Raw genomic sequence first — 24,777 nt, 5'->3', positions numbered from 1 at the left:
GTTTGAAGTTTGAAGTTTGAAGTTTATTTTGAATCATGTGTACAGAACAGAGTATTCACACAAGAAAACAACCAAAAATGTACATATATATTCGTTTGTAGAAATAAAATTAAATGAAAAGAACAATGTATGTCATATGTCACATATTTGTATATACATTTATGTATTTAACTAAATTGTAAGTACACATGTTCAAAAAGGAGTAGGAAGAAGTAAACAAACTTTTTTTTAATTCCTACCCCCAATTTCTTTCTGAAAGTTGGGTAAAGTGTTTAAACATAACAAGAAAAAATAATTCTTTTACATTCAAGTTTCTTATACCGAGAATTTCTCTAATTCATCTGTTTATTTCCCCCAACACTCATCACTTGTGGCTCGCTTCTTCTTCCATATAATTTCTCATCACTTCACATTTCAACCTCTTTTTAAACAGACCTATGGTTGTACTCTGTTTTATTTCTGAGTCCAATTTGTTCCATAAAGTCACTCCACAGATTGATAAACAAAAATTTTTCAATGTTGTACGCACCTTCTGCTTTTTAAAATTTAAATTTCCTCGAAAATTATACCCCCCTTCCCTCTCTGTAAACAATTCCTGGATTTTGATTGGCAGTAGATTATGCCTTGCTTTATACACCACTATTGCGGTTTTGATTTTAACTAAATCTTCAAATTTCAGCACTTCTGATTTTATGAACAAAGCGTTTGTATGATCTCTATAGCCAACCTTGTGTATGACTCTTATGGCTATTTTCTGTATAATGCAGATTGGTTGAATGGTGCTTTTATAATTGTTCCCCCAGACCTCCACACAATATGATTGATAGATTGATAGATTGATAGATTGATTGATAGATAGATAGATAGATAGATAGATAGATAGATAGATAGATAGATAGATAGATAGATAGATAGATAGATAGATAGATAGATAGATAGATAGATACTTTATTGATCCCGAGGGAAATTCAAGAAAAAAAAAAAAAAGGTAATACTAGGGAACAATAAAGGGTGTGTAATGATTTATAATTAAGAATATGTCTTATTTTGGTCAAAATTGCAGTGCTCTTTGCCAGTTTTGACCGTACATGGCGTATGTGAGATTTCCAGCATATTTTGTGGTCCAGAATCCCTCCAAGAAATTTGACTTCATCCACCTTTTCTATTTTTATACCATCAATAATCAGTTCCACATTGCCATCGGTCTTGCTTCTTCCAAACAAGATAATTTTTGTTTTGTTTAAATTCAAGGATAATTTATTCCTGTCAAACCAATGTTTTAACTTATTCATTTCTGTTGTAATCGTGGACAAGATATGCTGCAAATTCTCACCTGAACAAAAAATATTGGTATCATCAGCAAATAAAATAAATTTCAATAATTGTGTGACCCTGGTGATATCGTTTATGTACAATATAAAGAGCTTTGGCCCCAAAACTGATCCTTGTGGCACCCCACAAGAAAATTATGTGGTGTAGCCTACTGATATAAGTTTGATGAACATTTTTGAAATTCTCTTTCTTTATAAGATTGATACTAACTTGCAAATATTATGAACTTAATTTTAGTCTGTGTAGCCTAGCCTATTTTGTATCTGTTTGTATGTTTGTTGCGTTTCAGGCTAGATTTTTTTAATTTGGGAATGAGCCAATATGTCAAATTTGAACTTCTATACAAAATCGTAATCACAAGTTTCAGCCACTGATTACAATACAACATATTTTCACACCACACTATTCACCACACACTGTGGAAGTAGAGTGTCCTCGACAAAAATAATGTTCAGCAAAGCAAATGTTAAAATTGTGAAAGATAATCTTATACTATATCTGATTTGTCAGATTATTTTATAAACAACATATGAAGTCAAAAGGCCAGTGGTGATTATTTATTAGAATTATTCTTATATGTTTTTTATTTCTTGCTGATAACAAACATGAGCACAATGTTAACAAAATATCACCTCAGCTCAGGACAGTTTTTATTAGAAAAGTTCTGCACTGAACACACTATCAGAGGCTTGTTCCACAGAGATAAACAGGTTTTTAATACACGTGAAATTACATCAAGCAGAAAATAACAGATTGAGTAAAAACTGCTTAGAAAAAAAAGTGAAAAGAATTTATCATCTTATGTAGCACCAGTTTGTGTTCAGTCAGAGTCGCTGATGTCACTGCTGTCTTCAATGTTACCTCCTGTATACTCCTTAAAAATGGGTTTTGACCTGAGAGCCTGCTTCCTGTGAACATGGAGTAGAGAACAAGCTTAGTAAGACAATTTGATAACTGCAGAAATATTTTAAGACAGAGTTATTTATTCTAGGCAAACCTGCGATAAAAGAAGTTTGGTCGACTTTTGGACGTCACAGAGCCATCATTCTCCTCCTCCTGCAGACAGAGGAAGACGAGGACACCGAAGCAGGCAGGCAGAGAGACAGGAAAAAAAGGTCAAGACAGGAGGTGAGACAACCGTGATAAAATTAAAAGTGAGAAACATCTCTGTTGCTTCAGACTGCTTCCACTTTTCATCCCCTATCCGAACTTATATTCTTAAAAAAAGTACACACTTTTTGTTTTTAACAGAAACAGAAAAATACTTTCCTGCTTAAAGTCAAAAGACCCCATTGAAAAAAAAAGTTCAGATCACAGTACTTTTGTTGTTGGTTTTAAAAAAACTCTTCAAAACAAAAAGCACAGAAACATACAGAAATAACTTAATTGTTTTTCTTCAAGACCATGTAAACACATAAAAGGCCCATCAAGGTGACCATGGACACCTCATCAGCACGGAGTAGCACATTCTGCTCAGGGAAACCAAAATGTAGAAATCTTGCAAAAGTTTCACAAATTTGGGTTTACACATCAGCAACAAACTCGACCTTTGTTAAATTACCCATGATGCAGCACTGCAAGGCTTCTCCTCAAGCTCTGGGGCACCTCCCAGAGGAGAGCTGTGCTGCTGCAATGCTGAAGCCTCCTCGTTCTCCCCAGAAGTTCCACTACGGACCTCCTCACTGCTGCCTGAATAGAGCAGGTCACATGATCAAATAGGTCATCTGAGATGCTTTGGTATAACAGTAAGTCACATGACATGTCTTTTACCTGTTGTATCGTTCTTATTGGGATCCTCTTCTTCCTCACTGCTCACACTCCTCTCACCCTGAATGAGAAAACCTTCATCGTTACATCATTATTACATGTTCATTTACACCTCCTTCACCTTCTTCCACGTTACCTGTTGAGTGTCGTAGGTGAGTCTGCGGAGGCGTGTCCTCAGCTGTAGCTCCTCCCCCTGAGTCCTCAGCAGGAGAAGCTCGAGTTTATCTGATTGTTCCGTAAGCTGTCTGACCTGCTCTCTATACTGGTCTTTCTCCTGCAGAAGCATCCGCGCCTCCTCCTGCTGCTCTGCCCGTGATGACAGAGCCTTGAATACAAATCAGAGTCCTCTGCATGAACACTTAAAATACACACAAACTACACATAGAAGAGTAATCAACTTGTAAAGAATACAGAAGAATGCTATGAAAAATAACCACACAAAGCACATCACAAACGAAAATGTCAACTAAAGATAATGATGTTAGCAAAAGATAAAAACACAAATTATACCCTCGTCCTCCTCCTCACCTTGTCTCTCTCTCTGATCACCTCCTCCAGCTGTCTGAGGGTTTGTTTATTGCGTTGACGGTACATCCTGGTGTCTCCCTTTAGCTGGCCACACCGCAGCTCCAGTTCCTCCTTTTCTTCAAGATACTGAAATCAAATAAATCCTGTTTCAGATCGGATCCCCATCAAAGTCCACTCAAAAAATGGAGTCGTCAGTGTAGAGGAAAACATAGGTCAATAGCCTGCTCAATAAGCCTCCCTATTTTCTGTTTCAAAAGTAACTCCACCACCTGTACACCTCCAGGACCCTGAGGCCTGCAGGCAAGATTGTGGCCGACCCCTCTCACCCTGCACATGGACTGTTAGAGACTCTCCCCTCTGGTAAGAGGCTGCGCTCCATCAGGATCAAAACCTCTCGCCACAAAAACAGTTTCTTCCCCTCTGCTGTCAGCCTGATGAACAATGTTTTATTATTTAAGCACTTGCTTGCTTCTGTTTGATTTCCTTTAACTGTTTTGCACCAAAACATCAAGTCAAATTCCCTGTATAATAAAAAACAATATGATTCTAATACTTTCTCTTTAAGTTTCAAATGAAAGACTTGAGAAAATCAAAGGAACCGTATCCTTGTACATTCCTAGAAGGCTTTTACTGCGAAAGCTACAAATTATATTGAGCACTTCAAGGATTTTATTGATCATCTGGTTGGACATGAAAATGGAAGGAAGTACAATTAAAACATTTATTTTCAACTGATTTGTATATATTTTTAGTAGGAAAAATAAATGAACACTGATCCTGAGTCATGTCAACCTCAACCCTTATCCATACCCTTGCTCTCTGCTCCTGCGCTCTGTGGAGATCTTTTCTCAGCCTAAACACTGTAGTGAGGAGGTTCATCTGAGGAAGAGGTGGACTCTCCTGCTGTTGCTGCTGTTGTTTCTGCTGCTGCTCCTGCTGTGTCTCCTTCTGCTTCTCCTCCTTTTTCACTTCCTGCTTCTCCTCCTTTTTCTCCTCCAATTTCTCCTCTTTAAACTCCTCAGGCCTGTTTGGGTGAAAGAAGGTCTCCGGGGGCAGAGCCAGACTCCTGCTCTAAAAATGACACATCATGTTAGTTTCTTGACAACTCACAAGTGTACTAACATTTTTATTTCATTTACTTGACACAAAATCTGCTTAAAAGACAACGTTTAAAACCTGAAACTGGTTGATTGCTCAAATAAAGGTTAAGAGTGATATAAGCTCTGAAATCATGCTCAGCAGTTGTTTAGAGATTGTACTTAAACCTTTATAGGGCAAGTGACTATTTTTGGTAATTTCCATACAAATTACATATGGCCATCCTTCTGCACCTCAGTAAGGTCGAGAAGCATGTGATCCTCACTCAGCCAATCAGAAGATTATGCATTTAAATCAAATATGGTAACTTTGTCAGTGTTTATTTTTCTACATGAAATAACATTTTTTTGAAAAATGTTTTAACAGAAATAAAGTTCTGTCATGTCCCCCAATATAACTCTGAGGTTGAATTTTGGAATTTCAAAGTATTTCAATGAATGCCCTAGAAAGGGTTAAGGAGTGGAAGTAGCCACTATTAAGTTCACCATAAGTTTATGGTGTACTTTTTGTCAATTATCTTGTTTATGTTGTTTTTATAACAATATATTTTCAAGAGAGGCAAGGGGCAAACATTTACTATAAATAAATGATCTGCTACAGAGTAAACAACACTCTAAACACTCAATGAGACATTTTCAAGTTACCCAGGGCGATGCAAGGACTTGTAATCATAAGGCTATCATGCACTTGTGACCAAAATGGGATCAAAATGTACTATGAAAACGAATGTTACATTGCTAAACCCTGAAATAGTATTGTTTCCATTTACCTTAAATGCTTTTTAAATTTATTTTTATGCTCTTTAAATGTAATATAATTTCAAAAAAATTACTGTGAAGCTTTGTGAACCTTTTTGTAAAATGTTACAGCATTTGGATTTAATTTTTGGTAATGTAATAACTTAAGGAGTCTTTATACTTCCTGCAACGGTCTCAGTGTTCGTCGTCTCAGCAGTCGAGTTTGACTTTCAACTCGAACAATTGTGTGTTTTAGACGTTCCACCTGCAATAACATACAGAGGTCAAAGGTCAGTTCTACATGCAGCCCTGTGTTGAGGTGGATAAGGTTTTAGCTGACCTCTATCTGCAGGTCTCTGTTGGCCAGTTGGGCGTTGCTCTTCTCCTGACTCAGAGTGTTGATGTCTGCCATGAGACTGTAGTTGTGATCTCTGAGCTGCTTCACCTCCTCGTTGAGCCTCTCCCGCTCTTCCCGAACCTTATGCATCCGCTCAGTAAGCTTCCTCAGCTCTCTGTCTCTTAGCTTCTGCTGCCGAGACCACACATCCTGGAGATGCAAAGGAACCTCCTTTTCTTTTTCTTTTTTAAATGTCAGTGTTCTAACTACGATCTGTCAGGTGACTCAGTGATATACATTGTTAACTAGTCTTCCTCAGTATCAAACAGACCTGTTCCTTGGCGACAGAGCAAGCCTGCTGGCGTCGCCTCCTCTCGTCCTGCAGTGCCCTCTGCAGACGACTGAGCTCTGACATCAAGAACTGAGTAAGACCAGATTCACCAGCAGTGTCTAAACAGAACGACAGACATGTTTACTGCAGAATTATTAATTGTAAAACGACAGAGAGTCTTTTAGGCAGATAAACAAACAAACAGTTAAACAGACCAACAAGGATGCTGAAGGTCTTGTTGGGCTCTTTCCCAGTAATGCGGCTGTACAGTTGAGGATAATCCAGCTCCAGACTCTCCAGGAAGGCTGTGTAGCCCTTAACTCCGGTCCTCTGCAGGATGTCCAGCAGGGCTCCTGTGAAAGTCAAGATGAAGGTATGGTCAGCAAGTGAGTCAAGAATGTTTTCAACACATCATGATGAACTTTTTTGACAGAACAATTGAGACAAGGTTATATTGTGGTGTGTGTTTACCTTATATGTGGCACATTTCAGAGCCATTCACATTTTCAAAAACATCAAAGAGTGTAGCCTCATTATGTCATGACTAACAAATCACTGGTCCACTTTGGTACAGATTGTTGTGTGTGATTTGGCATTGACTTGAGGTTTGACTGCAGTGTGCAATGCTCCAGGGGCTTTGTTCCCTCAGGTCAAGAGAAAACTCAGCCTTGACACAGCAGTTGTGTAAACAACTTACCAACTTTTCTACTCCTGACAACAAGGGCGGGGTCATTGAAGAGCTGCTCCTCATCTTCGGCACTAATCACCTAATCAACACACAAATATAGAGCAGATGAGTGAGAAGCTTCTGCGTGGTATAAAGCCACAGAAGAGAACAAAGAGTACAAACTCAATGAAAAGGGACAGAATTGGGATAAGATATTTGCAGAGGTGAAGCCTGGACCTACTAGGCTCTTTACTGGACTGAGTGACTAAAAATAATATTTACAACTAGGCTGAAAACATAATGTTTATCCCAATTTGTTTAACTTCTAGATGATAACATAATACAAATTCAAGGTAAAATCTGGATAATCAAAAGCAAAGAAGAAAAGCTTTCTCTGTGTCCATATAAAACTTCCAAGTGAATTTCAAATTTCAATGATAAATTTATTTTGGGTTTTTCCATACTTATTAAATGGCAAACACGTTGATGGGTTGAATGATATAAAAGTCCCTAAAGCTGAATCTATCAACAGACTGGATAATTTTAACGCAGCATATCACGGCCGTGGTTCTAATCTAACAGACAACACTGAGACTCTGTGCAGGCTGAAAGATAGACAATTTAATGTTCAGTGTGGAGCCATTATATACAGTTCAACAGGTGTCATAAATTCCTTCCCACTTTGGATATTTCTATACATGGTCTGGAGAATCCCATCACCTTTACTCTTTAAATGTCAAACCTCTATTTGAAGAACAATTCCTCATTCTACTGTCAACTGAGGCCATACATTTATACTTTTGGAATACCTCTAATGACATTCTTCTCTTCAAATATGGTCATAGCTTCTCAGAATAGAACGTAGTCTGCTAACAGTAAAGTCACCTCTACAAAGTGTAACCAAACTGAACGTATTCACAGAAATTCGTACTATCACACGTGCATAAAATACATCAGAATACAGGAAGGTTGACACTTTACATTTCCTGGGAGAAGTGTGCACAAAGATTGATACATAGCATTTATTTACCCTTTCTATCTTCACCAGTCAGATGTACTTTAACAATGTACATAAAGTTGCCTATCAAACCTTTATTATGTTAATGTATTTAATGTTTTAACTTAAACAGTAAAAAGTCCCAACTCTGAGAAAGCCACATAGCAAGGGGTAGCCGGATGGAGATGGAGATGGAGAAATAATACAACAGGAAGGTTCACAAAGAGAAGTACTTACCTGGCACTGTCGGAGGTATGGAGTGATTCTCGAAGGATCGATGTTTTTAATGAGCAGCATCCTGAAATCATCCAGCTGCAGCCAGCAGAGGTCGTCCTCACACACTCCATCCATCGTAAGCTGGTTTGCACAACAGGGAGGTACTTTCTCTCTAATGAGCCCCACTCTGATTAACTACACTCTACACTTCTATTATACCCTGAAGCGCCTTGCCTCAATAAACCACATTCTGATGTACACATCTCAGGTATACTACAATCTAGCACACCATCCTCTAATATACAGCACTACTTTGAGATACAACCCTTCAATACACTATACTCTGATACACTTTTCTCCAACATACTTCACTACAATAAATGGACATGACATACTACATTGAGTCAAACTATACTCATGTATCTCACTGCAGTATGCTTTATTTCAATACGCTATTTTATGATATACTGACCACATCTACTTTTCGATGCCATTAGAAGATCAAAACATTTCAAATACACAACAGACCAAAATACTATTCACATTTTTCTTCACTGTACACTGCATTTAGGCCACCACACTTGACACCCTAGACTTTGATATGCCACACTTTGCTTTTATGTAGCAGCACTAATTATACTATACTCTACTCTGATTTGAAACACTTAAACATACTCATCTGGAATGCTCAGGAATTACAAGCTCAGAAAAACCTCACTCTGATCAATTCTCTATCCGACGAGTCAAACACACTGAACACTTACATCATTTTCTACACAAGAAATATAAAGACTCCAGACATTTCTTAACACTGAATAAAAGCAGCAACACCATGATACACACCTGCACAGTCTCTCCTGTATCTGTGTCAGTCTGATGCACCTGTCTGGTTTAATTGTAAATCCTGTGTCTCTTGTCTGAGGAACAGATCTTTTCTCTAGTTCCTGTTTCTGACCCCACCCTCTGTGACTGGCACTGGATTTATTGAAACAAATCTATATCTGCAGTCACATTACACTGAACTTACATATTTATTTCAGTACATGTTGGCACATTTAAACGACTCCACTACAACTCAGAGGGCAGTGCTGTATCTTCCAATAAATCCACTACATTGTTTTTGAAAATTATGCATAATTTATACATGATGTATTATTAAATATTGACCTAACTGACAGCACATTAAGTATTGCTCAAAATCTTTCCCTGTGCCAGCTATAGCATTAAAGGGAACACATTAAAGCTTTGAGGAGAACCTAGGCTCTCAGCTAAACTTTCTGTGTTCTGCTAATTGTTGATTGAAGAGAGTTCACATTTTTTTCAGATTTCTCGTCAGTTGCCAGGGTTTGGACTGAAGTGACAGAAAGAGGAAGGAGTGAACAGGGAAGTCAGAGGAATGACAAAAGAATGAACAGGAAACATAAGGGTGAAACAAGAAGTAGATGCAGTATGTGATCAGCAGAGATTTTAATTTGCATATATTCCTGGAAGACTGATCGAGCTGAAGTGAAAACAGACACAACAGTCACAGTAACAGAAAGTTTAACTGTAAGAACAAATTCATAGAAGCAACCAGAGGCTTATGTTTTTTTTATAGAACACTGGATTTCAGTAGTGAGGAAGTACACTGCCATGACTCATTGATTTTGAAGACAACATTTTGAGCCTGAAGTGTGACATTGCAGCTGTTGCCATCTCTCAAGAAGTTTAAAATATAACCCATGAAAAATTAAACTGTCAAAAGTTCACAACCTAGGACCTGGGCTCTGCTTTGAGGTTGTTAAAGTTAGATTTTGACAGATTAACATAAATCTCTATCCAAGGTCCTATCAAATAAAGGCAAAAAAGCCCAAAAATACCTCTATAAAAAACAAAGACTGAACCAATCCTTACACACACACAGCTTTATTCAACACAAAATGTATCTTTATTATGTTAATTACATTTTGTAGACAGCAGCTAAATAACAACATACTAAATATAATTTAGTGCAAAGTCATGACTTCAAACTTCAAAAGCAGGTACCTGAGAGCACCAGAACTCTGAACACTTTTAAATTAAAATGATAACTCATGAGAAAACCTTAATTCATGCGTTTTTCATTGAACGTTAACAGACTGGACTGGTCCAGTGTGATTGGCAGCGTGTGTGTGGGTGTCCATTCCTAAAAAGTGATTGGCTGGAGGTCCTGTCCCTTCACACAACAGGAAAGACTTCTGGAGACAAAAAGAAAGAAACTGATGAATGACTTTGTTTAGAGTTGTTTTCTATTCATGTTTATAGTACGATTCGACATGTGCTATTGATCTAGTATAAAATAAGGTTGAATGATCATGAAAACATGAGTCACTGCTCTGCATCTAATCATGACAGTAACAGTATTCTGTTTTTCTGGCTAACCGTGTCGCTTAGGTTTGTCTTTCATCCAGTACGTAAAGATAAATATTAATGGCAGTGTTGGTCATTTTGTCGAGATAGACTTTTTAAGATTTTGGTTGAAATTGTCTTTAGGTCTTGACAGAAATGAATCATTCTTGTTCTCTTAGACTTAGACTTAGACTAAACTTTATTGAAAGGAACAGAGAAAATCTGTCATCTGTAGCAGTTGTAAACACGTAAAAACTTTGGCAAATGTCTGCAGTCAAATTCATTTTTAATGGACCAATCATGTCCCCTGCTTGTTCTCTGCCCCATGCATGCACGAGCCCACACTCAGAGCATGAGCTGAGGTCTGCTTCTAGTCCAATGGGGCTAGTGCATGTAAGTGAGGGGCGGGGCTTTGTGAGGGAGCACAGAGCACAGAACAGGGGATGGGTGCAGAAGGAGCACTGTGGGAATGCTACTTTCAAAATCATGCTAGTTTTCGAAAATGACCTACCCTGCCTTTAACATTAATCTAAAGAACTAAAAGTACAGATATCAAATGTGAAACATTTTAAGAAATCTAAAACACAACATATAATTCCTTATATAACATTATAATAATAGTCAGCTTGATTAAAGGAGCTCACCTCCTCTCTCCTCCTTCTTCCTCTCTCTTGGATTTTTTTCAGCTCCTTCTCATCTTCCTCCCATTCCTTCTCCTCCTCCTCCTCTTCCTTAAAGGTTGAACGAGCCACTTTCTTCACAGTCATAGGCTGCACAGTGGCCAGGAGGGCAGGGACAGTGAAGCAGGATAGGAAGCGAGCCTTTAGCAACTGATAAGCGGGATTTTCTGAGAAGCGCTGGGCCACTAACTGACGTACTGCTGCGACGAGTTCCTCCTCCTCCTTGTCCTCCTCCTCCTCCTCGTCCTCGTCCTCTTGTGGTTCAGACCTCACAGAGAGAGCAGCTTGGAAACAAACAAACAACACACTTGAGATCCCACTGGGAATATAAAGCATATAAATATAAATTATATAAATTGTTTTTAAGAGTTCCTGAAAAAGGCTCACAAGAAGGAACTCTGTCATTATTATAATACATTCACACACACACACACACACACACATTATATATACATATATACATATATATATGCATATATATACATATATATATATATATATGTTATATTTACTGTGTAGCTTTCAAACATACACAGATACATCTTCTACTACTACTTGTGTTATGTTCAGGGCCTCATCAAGATGTGATACAGGATCCCCTTGTCTATTCTTTGACTACTTTATGTGTTATTATGATGTGTTTGTCACTGTTTGTAAAGTCTGTTATGGGGATCCTAGGAAGAATAGCTGTTACAATGCTGCAGTTAATGGGGATCCTAATAAGCTGAACAAAACTACTATAAACAGAAAAATAATGTGTCAGATGTGTCACCTGGTCTGAGGTCAGAGGTGGAGTCTGGCAGGTCTTGAGACTGACTGGTTGTTACCTCGGCGCTGCTGTCAGGTTCGGCTGTGGTCTGAGAGCGTTCAGGTTGAGGTTTGGACTCTTCATTAAGCAGCTGCAGGGACAGTTTGGTCAGAGACTTCTTGGACTGGAGTAGCCGCGTGAGTGTGCTCAAACTACTAACAAATGGAGGCAGGTAGGGAAGAGTTACTCCCGCTCCAGGTACTACAACCCCTCCCTGACCGCTAAGCCAATCCTTCACCTCTGCTCGGGAATCAAAGAACATCAGGGAGGGCTCAAACTGCAGGGATTCCTTTCTGGGGGAAGGTAGTGCCTGTTTGTTTTCTCTTAACAAGCTTTTTGATGGAAAGGTATGTTTGGGGGAGCAGTGGTAGGGCAAGGAGAGTAGGGGGGAGGAGCCGGGGTCTGAGGCAGGTTGCAGGATAAAGGCAGGGGTGAAGGGCTTGAAGGGACAGTTGGGCTGGACAGGGAGGTTAACAGGGATAGACACGTTGGTGGGATGAGATGGGATTAAGCACAAAGGGGGCAAAGTACCCCTGTCTGAAGATGGGAGCAAGGTTTTTGGTGCAATTGCTGTTGTAGTCACTGGCTGCTTCCGTTTACATTTTGACTTCTGAGGGCGCTTCTTACGAGTGGAAGAACCAGTTTTCTTTTTCGCTTCCACCTGGAAACAAAATAACAGGAAAAGAACTTGATGAAGGAGACAGTGAGAAGAATGTTGGAGTTTCAGTTTTGCTGCAGGATCTGGTTGTGTTTAACTTGCTTGTGTTTTGACCACTGGCAGTGTTTTTTTTAAATTGCATTGTGTGTTGAAGACCATCCCAGGAAAGGTTTTTTTTTAAATTACATTACTTATCATCTGACCATTTACAACTGTGGAATTACCCATATAGAGATCCACTGCTCTTATTTTGTAACTGTGTGTGACAAAGTACATCAAGGCTGAAGAACAGATGTTACCTTGGTTTGATTTGATTCCTGAAGAGCTTTGGCCCTCTGAGTTGGCTTCCGAACCCTCTTTCCCTCCTGAACAACACCTAAACCTGTCCCGCTCACAGCGTCAACGTTCCTGCTCGAGCTTTGCTCATCCTGACTGCTCGTCAAACTCTGTTTCTCCTCCGTGTGCTCCCATTTTCTCTTTTTGGGGGTTTTTTTAGGCACAGAGTCACTGGGTTTTGACCTTTTAAGGGAGGGGCTTTGTGTACTCGCATTAGACCCATGTTGATTGGGGGTGGTGTCAGGACATAACACGCTGTAGGAATGTTCATTCCAGAGAGAAACGGTGGGAGAAGCTGTGGACTGATTGGTCTGTTTGGGAGGGGTTGGGGCTAAAGTGACATTGTCAGTGGATGACACACTCCTACCAGGACTTTCTTGAAAAGCACTCTGGGTCAAGTTCTCAGAGACAGGAGGGACATCCTGAAAGACAGATAAGAAAAATCAAAGTCGTGTGAAACGATCATAACAGGAATGGGTCAATTTTTTACATGCAAAGACGCCTCTAACAGGAGGACAGACTTAAAATGCATTACTGAAGCACACTTTGTAGCTGCCTTCAATGGATACAGGATATCAGGCCTAAGCAGTTAAAGTGGAGCGGCTAAGATGTAAGATAAGACCACTGATTTGTAAGAGCTAAATCATTGTGATGATTGAGTAGTGGAGATGCTGGAGTATGGAGATGTGACATTGATTCACACTGTATGTTATGGAGTTACCCGAAGACACAAGAATTCTGTTCAAAATCTAAAATCTTGTCCTTCCATGAGCATTTTCACATGGAGGTCTAATTGCTGGACCCGAGAAGGAGGGAGGGTTATTCATCTTCACTTTCCACATTTTTATATTATAGGGGGATTTGTCTTTAATTTGTTTTCTACAGACATTTCAACATATGTGGATACATGTTCTATTTCATCCTAATAGAGTTGATGATTTGGTGTTGAAAGGAAACACTTTGATTTAAACGTCGCTAGATATAACCTGTGCGATGTTGTTGTTGGCTCGTAAGTGGAGACATTGGTGCTGCAGTTTGTGTTGTTTATCTTTTTCCTTTGAAAAAAAAAAAATGTTGAAAGGCTATACAGGAATAAATAAATAAATCCTGTACTTCTTTGACCACTCGTCTGTGTCTCTCCTCAGTGAGTCAAATCTGAAGCAATACTGACTTATCTTTATCTATACATTGGCATTTCAGAGCTTTTTAATCACAAGATCATACATTTGAACCAATATACAGTATATAGAATATATACAGAGAAAGCTTTGCAAACAGACTGAAGGGCGGACAAGAAACAATATTAAGATGTGATGAATCCCGTTTTTTATCAGGTAAACTCTCAGGTTTATCTGTAAAGTGTCATTAAATCCACTGCGACCTGGAGACTGTAAACAAACTGTTTGGCCTGTCTCCTGAACATTCCCTCTGCATGAGCTGTGTTTGGTTCACTGTTGGATATTTTCAAAGCTCCTCAAAGCAAATTGTGACAAGAATCCCTCAGGATAGAAAAGAAAAACATACAAAGTTACCTCAACTGCTTTCTGCAGGGATGTGCCTTTTTGTATTGGCTTCTGAATCCTTCTCTCATCTTTGATCACACTTCCTCCTCCTCCAGCTGTACATTCTCCATTTAAAACGTTTCCCTCTCCTTCAATGTGCACCCCACTTGGACTGCTGATAACCCCCTCTTGAACTTCTCCTTGTCTTCTGTCTTTGGATGGGGTCAGGATGGAATCAGAGGGACTTGGGGAAGGACAAGGCAGGCAGGAGCCAGGGACAGAGCAGCTGGAGTTCAAACCAGTAGAAACATTTGGACTAGGGGACAAGGGTTGGTGGGAATAGGCAGAGGAGGAAGAGGGCATTGTTATCACAGTGAGAGGAGGAACATTCATTCTCTGAGGAGCAGAGGGAGAACTCCATGGAGCTGGTGGGTTTGTGGTAGGGGAAGAGGGCAGCGTGTACTGGATGGAGGCTGCACAAGGTTGTTTGACGGGATGAGAAATGAAAACAGCCTTAAGAATCTGAGGTTGCGCGTTCGGCTGCATCTGAAGAAGAATGCTGGGTTGATTTGGGGAAGGTGATTGCTTCAGTTGCTGCAATTGTGTTTGCATTAGTTGTTGCCTCTGGAGCTGCTCCAGAACCTGTTTTTGAGTCTGATCCAATTTCCGCTGCTGAAGCATGCCTGCAACAGTCTTTGGGTCCTTCATCTTGACAGGGAAACGGTTAGTTATCAGTTGTGCTGACGATGGCTTTACCTGCTTCCTCCTCTTCTCGATCACCTCTTTACAGCCCACAGTGTCCACGCTCATGGTCTGGATGAAGAGCAGGAAAATAGAAGTCGAGGAAAGCTGCCTCTTCTCTCCCTGCTCTCTCAGAGCGTCAGCCGCTGTCATTCTGTTTTTTGCTGCAATCAGCAGGTTACCAATCCAGGGAATCACTGCCGCCTGCAGCTGGTATCCTAACCCTACATCTGTCACTCTCCTGTGTTGATTCTGTTTGCTGGTCTCAGGCTTTCCCCGGGTAGCCGAGCCCTGGTGGTTGTGTTTGTCTGCCTGGTGGGACAGGTGGATTTGGAGCTGGTCAGCTGACACCATCATCATGGTGCGGCTGCTGTGGCGGTTCCACAATGGCACCTCCCTGGGACGTGGTCCGATAACTACAGAGCGACCCGATGGGCCGAGGATGGTTGACCGGACTTTCTCATTGTTATTTTCTCCAGAGGAAGGTAACTCCACAAGTCGTGGGCTCAGCAATGTTGAGCATTGTGTGTTTTTCACAGGAACCCACGTTTGCAAAGGGGGGAAGGTGTACTCCTTCTCTTCCTTTTCCAAAGTCATTTTCTCTTCCACCTTTTTCGTCTTCTCTTCCTTTGTCTCCTCATCACTGTCCAAGTCCATCACCACCCCCTCCTCATCTTCACTCTCCTTCTCTTCTTCTTCGTCCTCTTCTTCGTCCTCCTCCTCTTGCTTCATCAGGCGTCTCCCCTTTTTCGTTTTTCCTCTTCTACCACCTGGTGTCTTGGTAGCTCTGCTTTGTTTCTGTTGACAGAGAGTGTTTTTCAGTCTGCTGTTTAGTGCACATGTGGTCATTTATTGTTGGACAATAAACTATAACTTATTAGACCCAAATAGGACACAACTTAAATATGAAATATTACCCAATCTAGCATATGCTAATAAAGTAATAATTCATTTTGGTTGGTCGACAACATTAAAAAGACGTAATACTAAATTTGGAAGACTGTCTAGTTTTTTTAAGAGCTAATAATAATTTCATTTACACAAAGGCTTTACCAACTTTGATCTCTCAATATTCCAAGCACTGATTAACTTGATTGTTTTCTTCTGAATGTATCTATTCAAAGTAAGAAAAGACTTTGCCAACCCTGTGCTCAAACACTGACAGCCCAACTCTCACAGATAACAGATGAGTGTACCTTTTTATGAATTCTGCTCAGTTTCCTCCACTCTCTCATACACTGAGAGTCAATGCGATGAGGAATCTCAGCAGCAATCTTTGCCCAGCGACCTGACACACGAACACACACATATTTATTCTCCGTTCAAGAGGAAATGAAGACACACAGGGAGTGTAATAATAAGATTACAGATCTCCAGCACCAATGGGGGAGTGGGCTATGGGCCATCAAAAGAACCACATAGCGGTGAAAGTGGCGCACCTAAAGGTCGATGGTTTGACAAAGTGCCCAATCAAAAAGAGACGAGAAGAGAGCGATGTAGGGAAAAAAAACGTATTGGTTGTGCATGTGGAGCAGTGCTGCCTGTGAATACGGGTGATCAAATAAAATAAGTGGGGAATATAAATTCTATCAAACATCGAGCTTAGCTGTTGACTTGGTTCTAGACGAGGAGCGGGAAAAGTGTCATGAAAAGTGAAGGTGTTGGGTACATAAAATATTAAAAAGAAATAGTATGGTGAATTCCAACAACCTATCAGTGAGCTCTGTCTGGACGACTTCATTTGATTGGCTGCTTGGTCCAAATTGACATTGAGGAGCTGTGCACAGCCACCTTCAGATTAATTGGTGCCAATTTAGTGCTGGAAAAAAAAAAGAGCTTCTATTTGGATCAGTTTTAGAATCTGGACTGACAATTTGAAAACTACCACTCACACTTCGAGCACTGCGGCTTCTACTCCGGTGCGGCTAATGCATGGATTTTTTATGGGGGACAATGAGCTCAAAAACATTTGACTTCGTCACGTCAGATCTTAATATCAGTCATTTTGCGCTTCATGCACGCACCCTCATCATGGAAAACACACGGAGAAATACATATGATGCAGCTTTCAAGTTAAAGGCGATCGACCTGGCTGTCAAAGAAGCTAACAGAGCTGCTGCACGTTAAGATGACACTGACAGCGACAACAGAGACTGAGGAAGTGAGTAATGAAGTCATTCTGAGGCAGTGAATGGATGGACTTTTTCCTGTGAAATATATTACGGTCATCTTTTTCATCAGCCGTGTTACAGACACCGTCGGCTAGGCTTCGTATTGTAACGGTTCATGTTGTAAAGTCAGTAGTTGATAATGTGTTCATAATTCCGATTATGTGGAGAGTCAGTGAATGCACCAGCGAGAACGTGTTGAGTGGCTGTATGAGAGAACGCTGGGGGAGAGAGTTGGATTGTTACGGCAAGTTATGTGTTGCTCTCTGCTGTAAACGGCGTGGTCACGGCCGACAGTGATCGGGTTATTAAAAGTTATTATTTGAACGCTCTTGTCGTCCTTTAACGTCCGTACAGACGCTACAGTATTTGCGGATGTTACCGGTAGCCTACGTCTGTGTAAATAGCTCTTGTTATAGCGTGGACACCTGCGGCTTATAATCAAGTGCGGCTTATATATGTACAAATACATTTATTTACTTATTTTTAGCCGGTGCGGCTTATATCCAGGTGCGCTCAATAGTACGGAATTTACGGTATTTAGAAAAGACTGTGTAGCGTATATACATTTTTTATTATTGCACAATAAATGTATTTAGAAAAAAAATATCATTTATTTGCACATCACAGTTGTTTTTCTTATATTCTATCTACCTCTTATAGTTTGATGAGGCTGGAAGTGCGAGCAGGAGACAACATTGTCGTCAGCTGTGCAATATGACATCAGTGCTCTCTGTTCATGTGACTCACCAACTCCATGTTTCTCCACCAGCTGTAGCAGCAGCTCTATCTCGTGTTCGTCAAAAGGATTTTTCTTTATGTCTGCTTTAAGACAATCGATATACCTGTGCACACACACACACATTTCCTTCTTAGCCACACATACTTTTTGTCATGCTGTAACTTTTAAAATCTGTGACTGAAACCAGAGAGAGAAACAAATACGAGGAGTTTGCATTTAAAGTCCAGAACTTAAAAAGGAAGACTTAATAATAATCATAATGTTTATAAATGTAAAACCTTTCAAGAAAATAAATTCACTATGTGCCTTACAAGGAGGATAAAAGCAAAAACTAAAAAAAATATACACAACAAACTTAGGTGAACATTTCATTTATATTGAGCTTAAGTGATGTTTCAGAAACAACACCTAAACTGTGGCATACTTCCTGTCTGCACAGATCTGGACCATCCCAAGCACCTTCTGTCATCCAATCAGCTCTCACCTGTCTCTACAAGCACCGTCAGTGCGCCCAGGAACCTCCAACCTGATCTTCCACCAGTCCTTCTCTCCATGACAGGACACAGCTTTCAGCAGCAGCTAAAAGACAGAAAACAGAGGGCAAGTTCAAACCATGTCAGTCCATCAAAACCCTGTCTCCCAGAGGCACAGCACAGTTGTCCTAGTACTGTAAAATAATCTGCATTCATTCTGCAGGTGACGGGTGTGTCCTGTTGAAAGCCAACCCGAGCCTACCTCATCTTCCTCTTTGGTCCATGGGCCTTTCCTCAGAGTTGGGTCCAAAACCTGGCTCCACCTGTAGAGCAATTGACCTGGGTTACGACCCTCCATGAAGTAACTCACTGTTGGAAAGAAAAACAAGCAGCCAGAAGGACAGCTGTTCAATGTTGTGTGGTTGACAGATATCATATCTGAATGAAGAATGAAGATTTCTGTTGACTTCAGAATGTCACAGTCTGTAAGTCTTCAATCATCACTGTGTGACTTAATTACTCTGGGTGTATGGGATGAAGTTTCCGATCCTCATCTTTTCCACCAGCTCTTTGAGCAGATCGTCTTCAGCACGAGTCCAACCGCAGCGCTTCGAAGAGTTTGAGATGAAACGCTGGAACGTCTGAAGACACAGAAAGGCCGTCCTTCCCGTCTAATAGAGAGACGGGTAAAGAGGGAGAGACAGGTCAGAGACAGAGCACTAAATTAGACAGACAAAAAAAGAGAGAGACTGCTGTGAGAGCAACCTCATGAAGAGGAGAGAGACTTTGAATAGAGAGAGAGAGAGAGAGAGAGAGAGAGAGAGAGAGAGAGAGAGAGAGAGAGAGAGAGAGAGAGAGAGAGAGAGGTCAGAAACAAAACACAGGGATATCTAAAAACACAAGAGGTTCTTTTCTGCCCCAGACTAACATGGTGCCTACATATGGCCAGTGTAGTGTGGAATATTTCCGCCCCCCGTTGCACCATCCCTGCAATGTCTAATGCACAGAGGCAGAATGGTGGGGTGGAGTGGTCCCACCACTGGAGGTAATAACAGGGGCATAATGAGGCATAATTTACGCCCTGACACGATATCAGGGTGTAAATATCGCGGCTTAAAATAGCCGTCTTTATAGGACTACTGATCCGCTGCCCTCTAAGTCTGAGAGACGGAAAATGTGATGATAGAGTGAAAGGACCAAATATGACAGAGAGAGAGACGGATAGAAAACAAAACACTGGCACACTGAAATCCAAGAAAAGCCATCCTGCCCATCTGAGAGACTGACTGAGAGATACAGACAGGAGGAAAACTCTCCCTCCCCTCCTTACATCCAGCTCCATGGCGATTCTCTCCCAGTTTCTCTCTTTGTGTCTCTCGCTGATCTCCCTCAGCTGCTGCACCTCCTCCTTACTCCAGTGAGTCTTAGTGATGGATGGGTGGAGGAAGTTCTGCCAAAATCTTCTAATGTCCTCTGCGTCCTTTGATCCTTCAAACTAAGGAGAAGAGATTCTTACAGGCTGCCTGACTTTTCTGTAGCATAAATCTTGAGACGGTTCATATTTGTACCCACGTCAACATTAGAGATTGTTTGCCAGTCATGTTCATCAAATCGTTCCCCAATCAGCTCCTGCTCCTTCTTCTTCCTGACCAACCAGAGGAGACACAGATAACATAGGTCAACCAAACATAGGCAGTACACATTCAAAAGACAATAACTGTAGCATGAAACATGTTTGACACTTTCAATCTGCTCTTTGAAAAGGGGAAACTGGCTATAAAAGGCTTATAATTCAGTTTACTCTCTAACGTAAAACATCACAAATACGTACTTGAACATGTCAATTTCTTTCTCCAAATCGTCTATTTGCTGCCTGAGCTGCTGCCTGTCTGTCTCCTCTGCTGACAACAGCTTCTGACTCAGGTAGTCCACTCTAGAATAGAAAGAGGGCAGGACAGAGACACAGAATAAGACAGAGTGGCTGAAATAAAAGACATCCAAAGAAGTGTTATATCATTGTTGGTAGTCGCATTATGCATGGACAAAATCTGAGTGGAATAAACCCTCTTGATCTTTAGAAAACCAAATATATAATTATATAAAATATAAAATAATTTTGAAGTTTGATCATTGCATAAGACATGGAATATGTTAAGATTGACATCTTCCTGTGTCTGCACAGAGCAACAGCAAAAGAGACAATCAGCCCTTAACACTACGTTTGGGTCACCTGGTACAAACTGAGAAGATGACGCAGAAGCCGTTGCAAATCTTCACTTTAATTGATTGCTTACACACAGTCTACTTTTCTTCTACATTGTATTAATAATTAGCATACACATGAAACTTCAGCTATAATGTTCTGCTTTGAACTGCAAATTGCAAAGTGCTTTATGCTTAATGATGGCTCAGGAGCATTAGCTCTGTCCGTGCAATAATGGAAACAAACTCTACTACTTTTTGCTTTCTACTCTACTACTGCTGAAATGCAACAGATACTACTACTCATAATAATAATAATAATAATAATAATAATAATAATAATAGGATTATACTTGGAGAGTTTGGGTTGGATGAGTTTCCTCAGAGTGTCTCTGGCAATAGAGTGCATCAACAAAGTTTTCTGCCAGCTTTCCCCTTGAAGAAACAAGAAACAAACAAGGAGTGAGATTTAATGAAGTTTAAAGAACTAATAATAATGTAATTTAGTACTAGAAGCCATGGTCCTATAGACAGTAGAACACTTAACACACACACACATATATACATTGTAGGGTCGCTGGGACGATAACTGAACTTTAGCTATTAGTCTGATCCTAGATTTTTCTTACATCGTTTCACTTTCAATTTTTTATCAACCAGACAGCCTGTCATCCTGCTGGCTTTCTCCTTTGTCTCCTCATTGGCTGGAGGACCCTGGAGCAAAAATAGAGCATTGGTCAGCTGTCAACAAAATGATTAAAAGGTTTGACCCTCTTTGTAACTTTCTGTGCGTCATGTTTTCTTTCTTACCAGCCCTGTTAGTTTATCCTTGAAGTATGGTTTAAAAAAGCGGCCCAAGAACATATAGGTTGACTCCCCATACGATGAAGGGGGGCGATATTCTCTGACAGACGTTTTTATTTGTCCTGACATCTGGGACACCAATTCCCTCTACAGAGAGAAAGAACTGTTATTCATTGTGATAAGTGATCAAGTACCAAGTGGTAATCTCCAGGGAGACAAGGAAGCAAATGCAGGTGTTCTAACAACTGCAGTTCCTTAGGTGGCCACTTGAGGTTGGCTGAAAAAGTGAGTTACTCCCCAATTTAAAACACACACACACACACACACACACACACACACACACACACACACACACACACACACACACACACACACACACACACACACACACACACACACACACACACACACACACACACACACACACACACACACACACACACACACACACACACACACAACCCGAGTCATCTCTCACACGACAGCAGAGTTAATCAGCCGGGAACAAAAACAGTTTAGGTCTCCAGACCTCATTTCAAATTCCATGACAACCGTGTGGATGAGATATTTTGAAATAATAAACGTAAAATACATTGATACTTCAAGTTATGCATAAAAGGGGTGCAGCTGCTTTAAGTGACTGATGGGTGTCGCTAGCTATGGGTTAGCTTTCTATGTTTGTGTTGGAAGTGACAACATGGCTTTGCTGTCTTTTTTTTACAATAACAAGCTACCTGGCTTGTTAGCTTGTTGAGTGTTCCTCATACATTGATGTATGTGAGGCTGCCTGTGCAATGGATTTTAGGTGTATTTCCCTGAATAGAGAACAGCTGCTCGAAAGTCATTTACATGATATTAGTTAAACAGCCTACCTTTAGGTTTGAAAAAAAACAGTTGTCCAACCAATGTTGATTGATGTACAGTGGCTTTGTCAATTATCTATACAGCCTATAGTCCGAGCTAACCTGCTGTCTTTGGTTGTGTGTCAGTAGTGTCTCCAGCTGGTCCAGAGTCTCCTGAACAACCTGCTGGTAGACCAGGTTCATCTGAAGACATGAGTCCGCTGTTGGAGGCAGACCAAGGTCACTCTGAACACAGAAAGGGCCAAACAAAGACAGATGAATGTTTGAATGTCTATCACTGATGTAGATATATTTGTATCATACAGACCTCATCATCACTGCTGCTGCTGCCGCTGTCAACATCGCCTGAATAGAAAAAAGATCAGCCATGAATACACCCACCTGTTAGCATGCAAATCATTTTTACATGGAGATGCACAGACCTAGAGATAGTAAGACAGATACCTGAGACGTGAATAGGAATGTGTGGTCCCAGAGCATTCTCCAGGTTCTGGATGTCCTTCTGGATCTGTTCTCTTTGAGCCAGCAGACCTGCTGCAGACTGAAAACCCACACATTGGATATAACAGTTTCAATTAAATAGGTACAGGTGTCACAAGTAATTTGTCTTTTTAATCATGTGACGGGGATTTAGTAATTTCTTGTTAAATTAGATGGCTCATTGTTCACTCAGGGGCAAACTCCAACCTTTCTTCATCTGAGAGCTACTTTGAAAAAATGTAAGTGTCTAAGAGCAACTTGCATCACATCACTTGCATTTTTTTAGCACACATCAGCTAAATAAAGCTACTGTGTGAAAGTGCAATCAGCAAAACAAAAATCTTAAATTCACATCAAAGTCCAAGAAAAAAACATAAATATGTTACACTTATTATTGTGCCACATAGTCAGCTATGTTACTGAATGTCCAAGAAAGCATTACTACTTGACACTTATTAGTGGAAAGAGGTGCATTTACTACAGTAGTTGGAATTCTTATTATTTATTTTATTTTATTTCACACAGTCAGCAAACTTGTAGGTGAGCTACTGGACACCTGTCCGCTAGCTACCAGTGGCTCCAGAGCTACCTGCCCTGACTTTTCACTTTAAGTCCATTTTTTGTCAGTCAAGTAAAGAACAATCTTCACATGATCTACTGTAAGTGAAACCTTAGTTTCATTCTTTATTTGTGTCGTAACACAACTGAGTTCATTCACACATGTTGTTAAGGTGTCAATGTGTTTCTTACCTCGGACCCCTCCAAGTCTGAGTCATCCCCATCTGAATCATGATCTGACAAGAGACAGAAACTCTGTTAGAGACACAAGCACACAGACAGATAGACAGACAGACAGACAGACAGACAGACATATACCTGTCTCACTGGTCAGCAGCTCCAGATCAGCTTGTGTAGACAGACTCTGTTCAAGCTCCTCCACCTGCCGTTGGAGTCTGTCTCTCTCTGCGGACAGAGAGACAGACATGCTGCACACAAAGACATACAGGTGAGAATTACAAGAACTCAACAACTCCTCATGTGTCCCTCATGGTGTCAACTCTCTCAGCATTACAGTCTATGCTATGAACATGTTATACAATACATTTATATTTACTCAACTTAATTCTAGCCTCACAATCCACTATAAAGTACTTTCCTGTATAATCCACTACCTTACTAGTCAGAGATTTTTAAAGATTCACAAGTAGGAGCACATTTTTGACGTGAGGGCCACAGACAGGAAGGCAGACATTACTTTACATGTAATACACATACAGTCTATGATATCTACATATACAGTTTCATATCTACATTTAGCAGTACTGTCTTACTCTGGTTCTTCTGACATTAACCGGGGGTACGATAGTAAGTAATTAGTCATTTGAATCTTTCAAACCTTTTGTAGATTCAGTTTCTTCAGTAAATCCGATGCTTCACTATAACTTCACTTTATTTTGTTTTTAATTTCAGCCACCACGCGCCAATCAACGCAGCTCTGTCGTATGCATATTACCCAGCATGCTGTGCGACCAGACGACTTCTCTTCTCCCTCAATGTTTCCAATGAAGAACGGGTTCTGATTAAAAGATTAGATTAAATATTAAAATTGTGATTGGTGCTTCAGTCGCATGGATAATTTAACAATTTTTACCTCTGTTGTTTATATACATTTTTTTTTTTAAACTGCAGCTCAAATTGTCCACACTTTATTTGCTTCCTCTCGCACTACTTCCGGCCAATCATTGGTTCCGCCTTCAGCCGAGTTGTTGCTGGTGATACAGAATTATAAAATCATGAAAGCAGTCACGGAATTCACCTTTCCTCCTATTATTATTCTGTAAACCTGTTTTTTAAATTGTTTTTTTTTTAAATACATTAATCAGAAGTTTGGTCTTCGCATGAATAGAGGAAACTGATTTTTCTGGATGAGCAGTAATTGACGG

General features: G+C 40.3%; 2 protein-coding genes across 2 annotated transcripts; both read right to left on the bottom strand.

Annotated features, from left to right (window-relative positions):
• Positions 1-1,876: 1,876 nt before the first annotated feature.
• card9 (caspase recruitment domain family, member 9) lies at positions 1,877-8,923 on the bottom strand. Its single transcript, XM_079360027.1, has 14 exons — positions 8,854-8,923; positions 8,032-8,151; positions 6,828-6,897; positions 6,346-6,483; positions 6,131-6,249; positions 5,803-6,009; positions 5,644-5,727; positions 4,438-4,698; positions 3,628-3,753; positions 3,236-3,424; positions 3,103-3,160; positions 2,894-3,021; positions 2,330-2,388; positions 1,877-2,240 (listed from the first exon to the last, which is right to left on the bottom strand). Exons 2-14 carry the CDS (start codon positions 8,143-8,145, stop codon positions 2,153-2,155), a joined length of 1,641 nt encoding a protein of 546 aa, XP_079216153.1. The 5' UTR covers positions 8,146-8,151; positions 8,854-8,923; the 3' UTR covers positions 1,877-2,152.
• Positions 8,924-9,914: 991 nt separating this feature from the next.
• On the bottom strand, positions 9,915-24,624 carry snapc4 (small nuclear RNA activating complex, polypeptide 4). The gene is made up of 22 exons (XM_079371084.1): positions 24,231-24,624; positions 23,711-23,820; positions 23,585-23,628; positions 22,799-22,895; positions 22,662-22,699; positions 22,457-22,579; positions 21,498-21,638; positions 21,317-21,401; positions 21,041-21,122; positions 20,317-20,418; positions 20,058-20,130; positions 19,816-19,980; positions 19,006-19,156; positions 18,748-18,854; positions 18,497-18,591; positions 18,021-18,115; positions 16,299-16,390; positions 14,392-15,900; positions 12,823-13,281; positions 11,830-12,526; positions 11,022-11,341; positions 9,915-10,226 (listed from the first exon to the last, which is right to left on the bottom strand). Exons 2-22 carry the CDS (start codon positions 23,817-23,819, stop codon positions 10,110-10,112), a joined length of 4,701 nt encoding a protein of 1,566 aa, XP_079227210.1. The 5' UTR covers position 23,820; positions 24,231-24,624; the 3' UTR covers positions 9,915-10,109.
• Between the last annotated feature and the right edge of the window lie 153 nt (positions 24,625-24,777).

Source organism: Symphodus melops, assembly GCF_947650265.1.
Source record: "Symphodus melops genome assembly, chromosome: 1".
Classification (NCBI taxonomy): Eukaryota; Metazoa; Chordata; class Actinopteri; order Labriformes; family Labridae; genus Symphodus; species Symphodus melops.
This window is presented reverse-complemented; position numbering and strand designations above follow the sequence as displayed.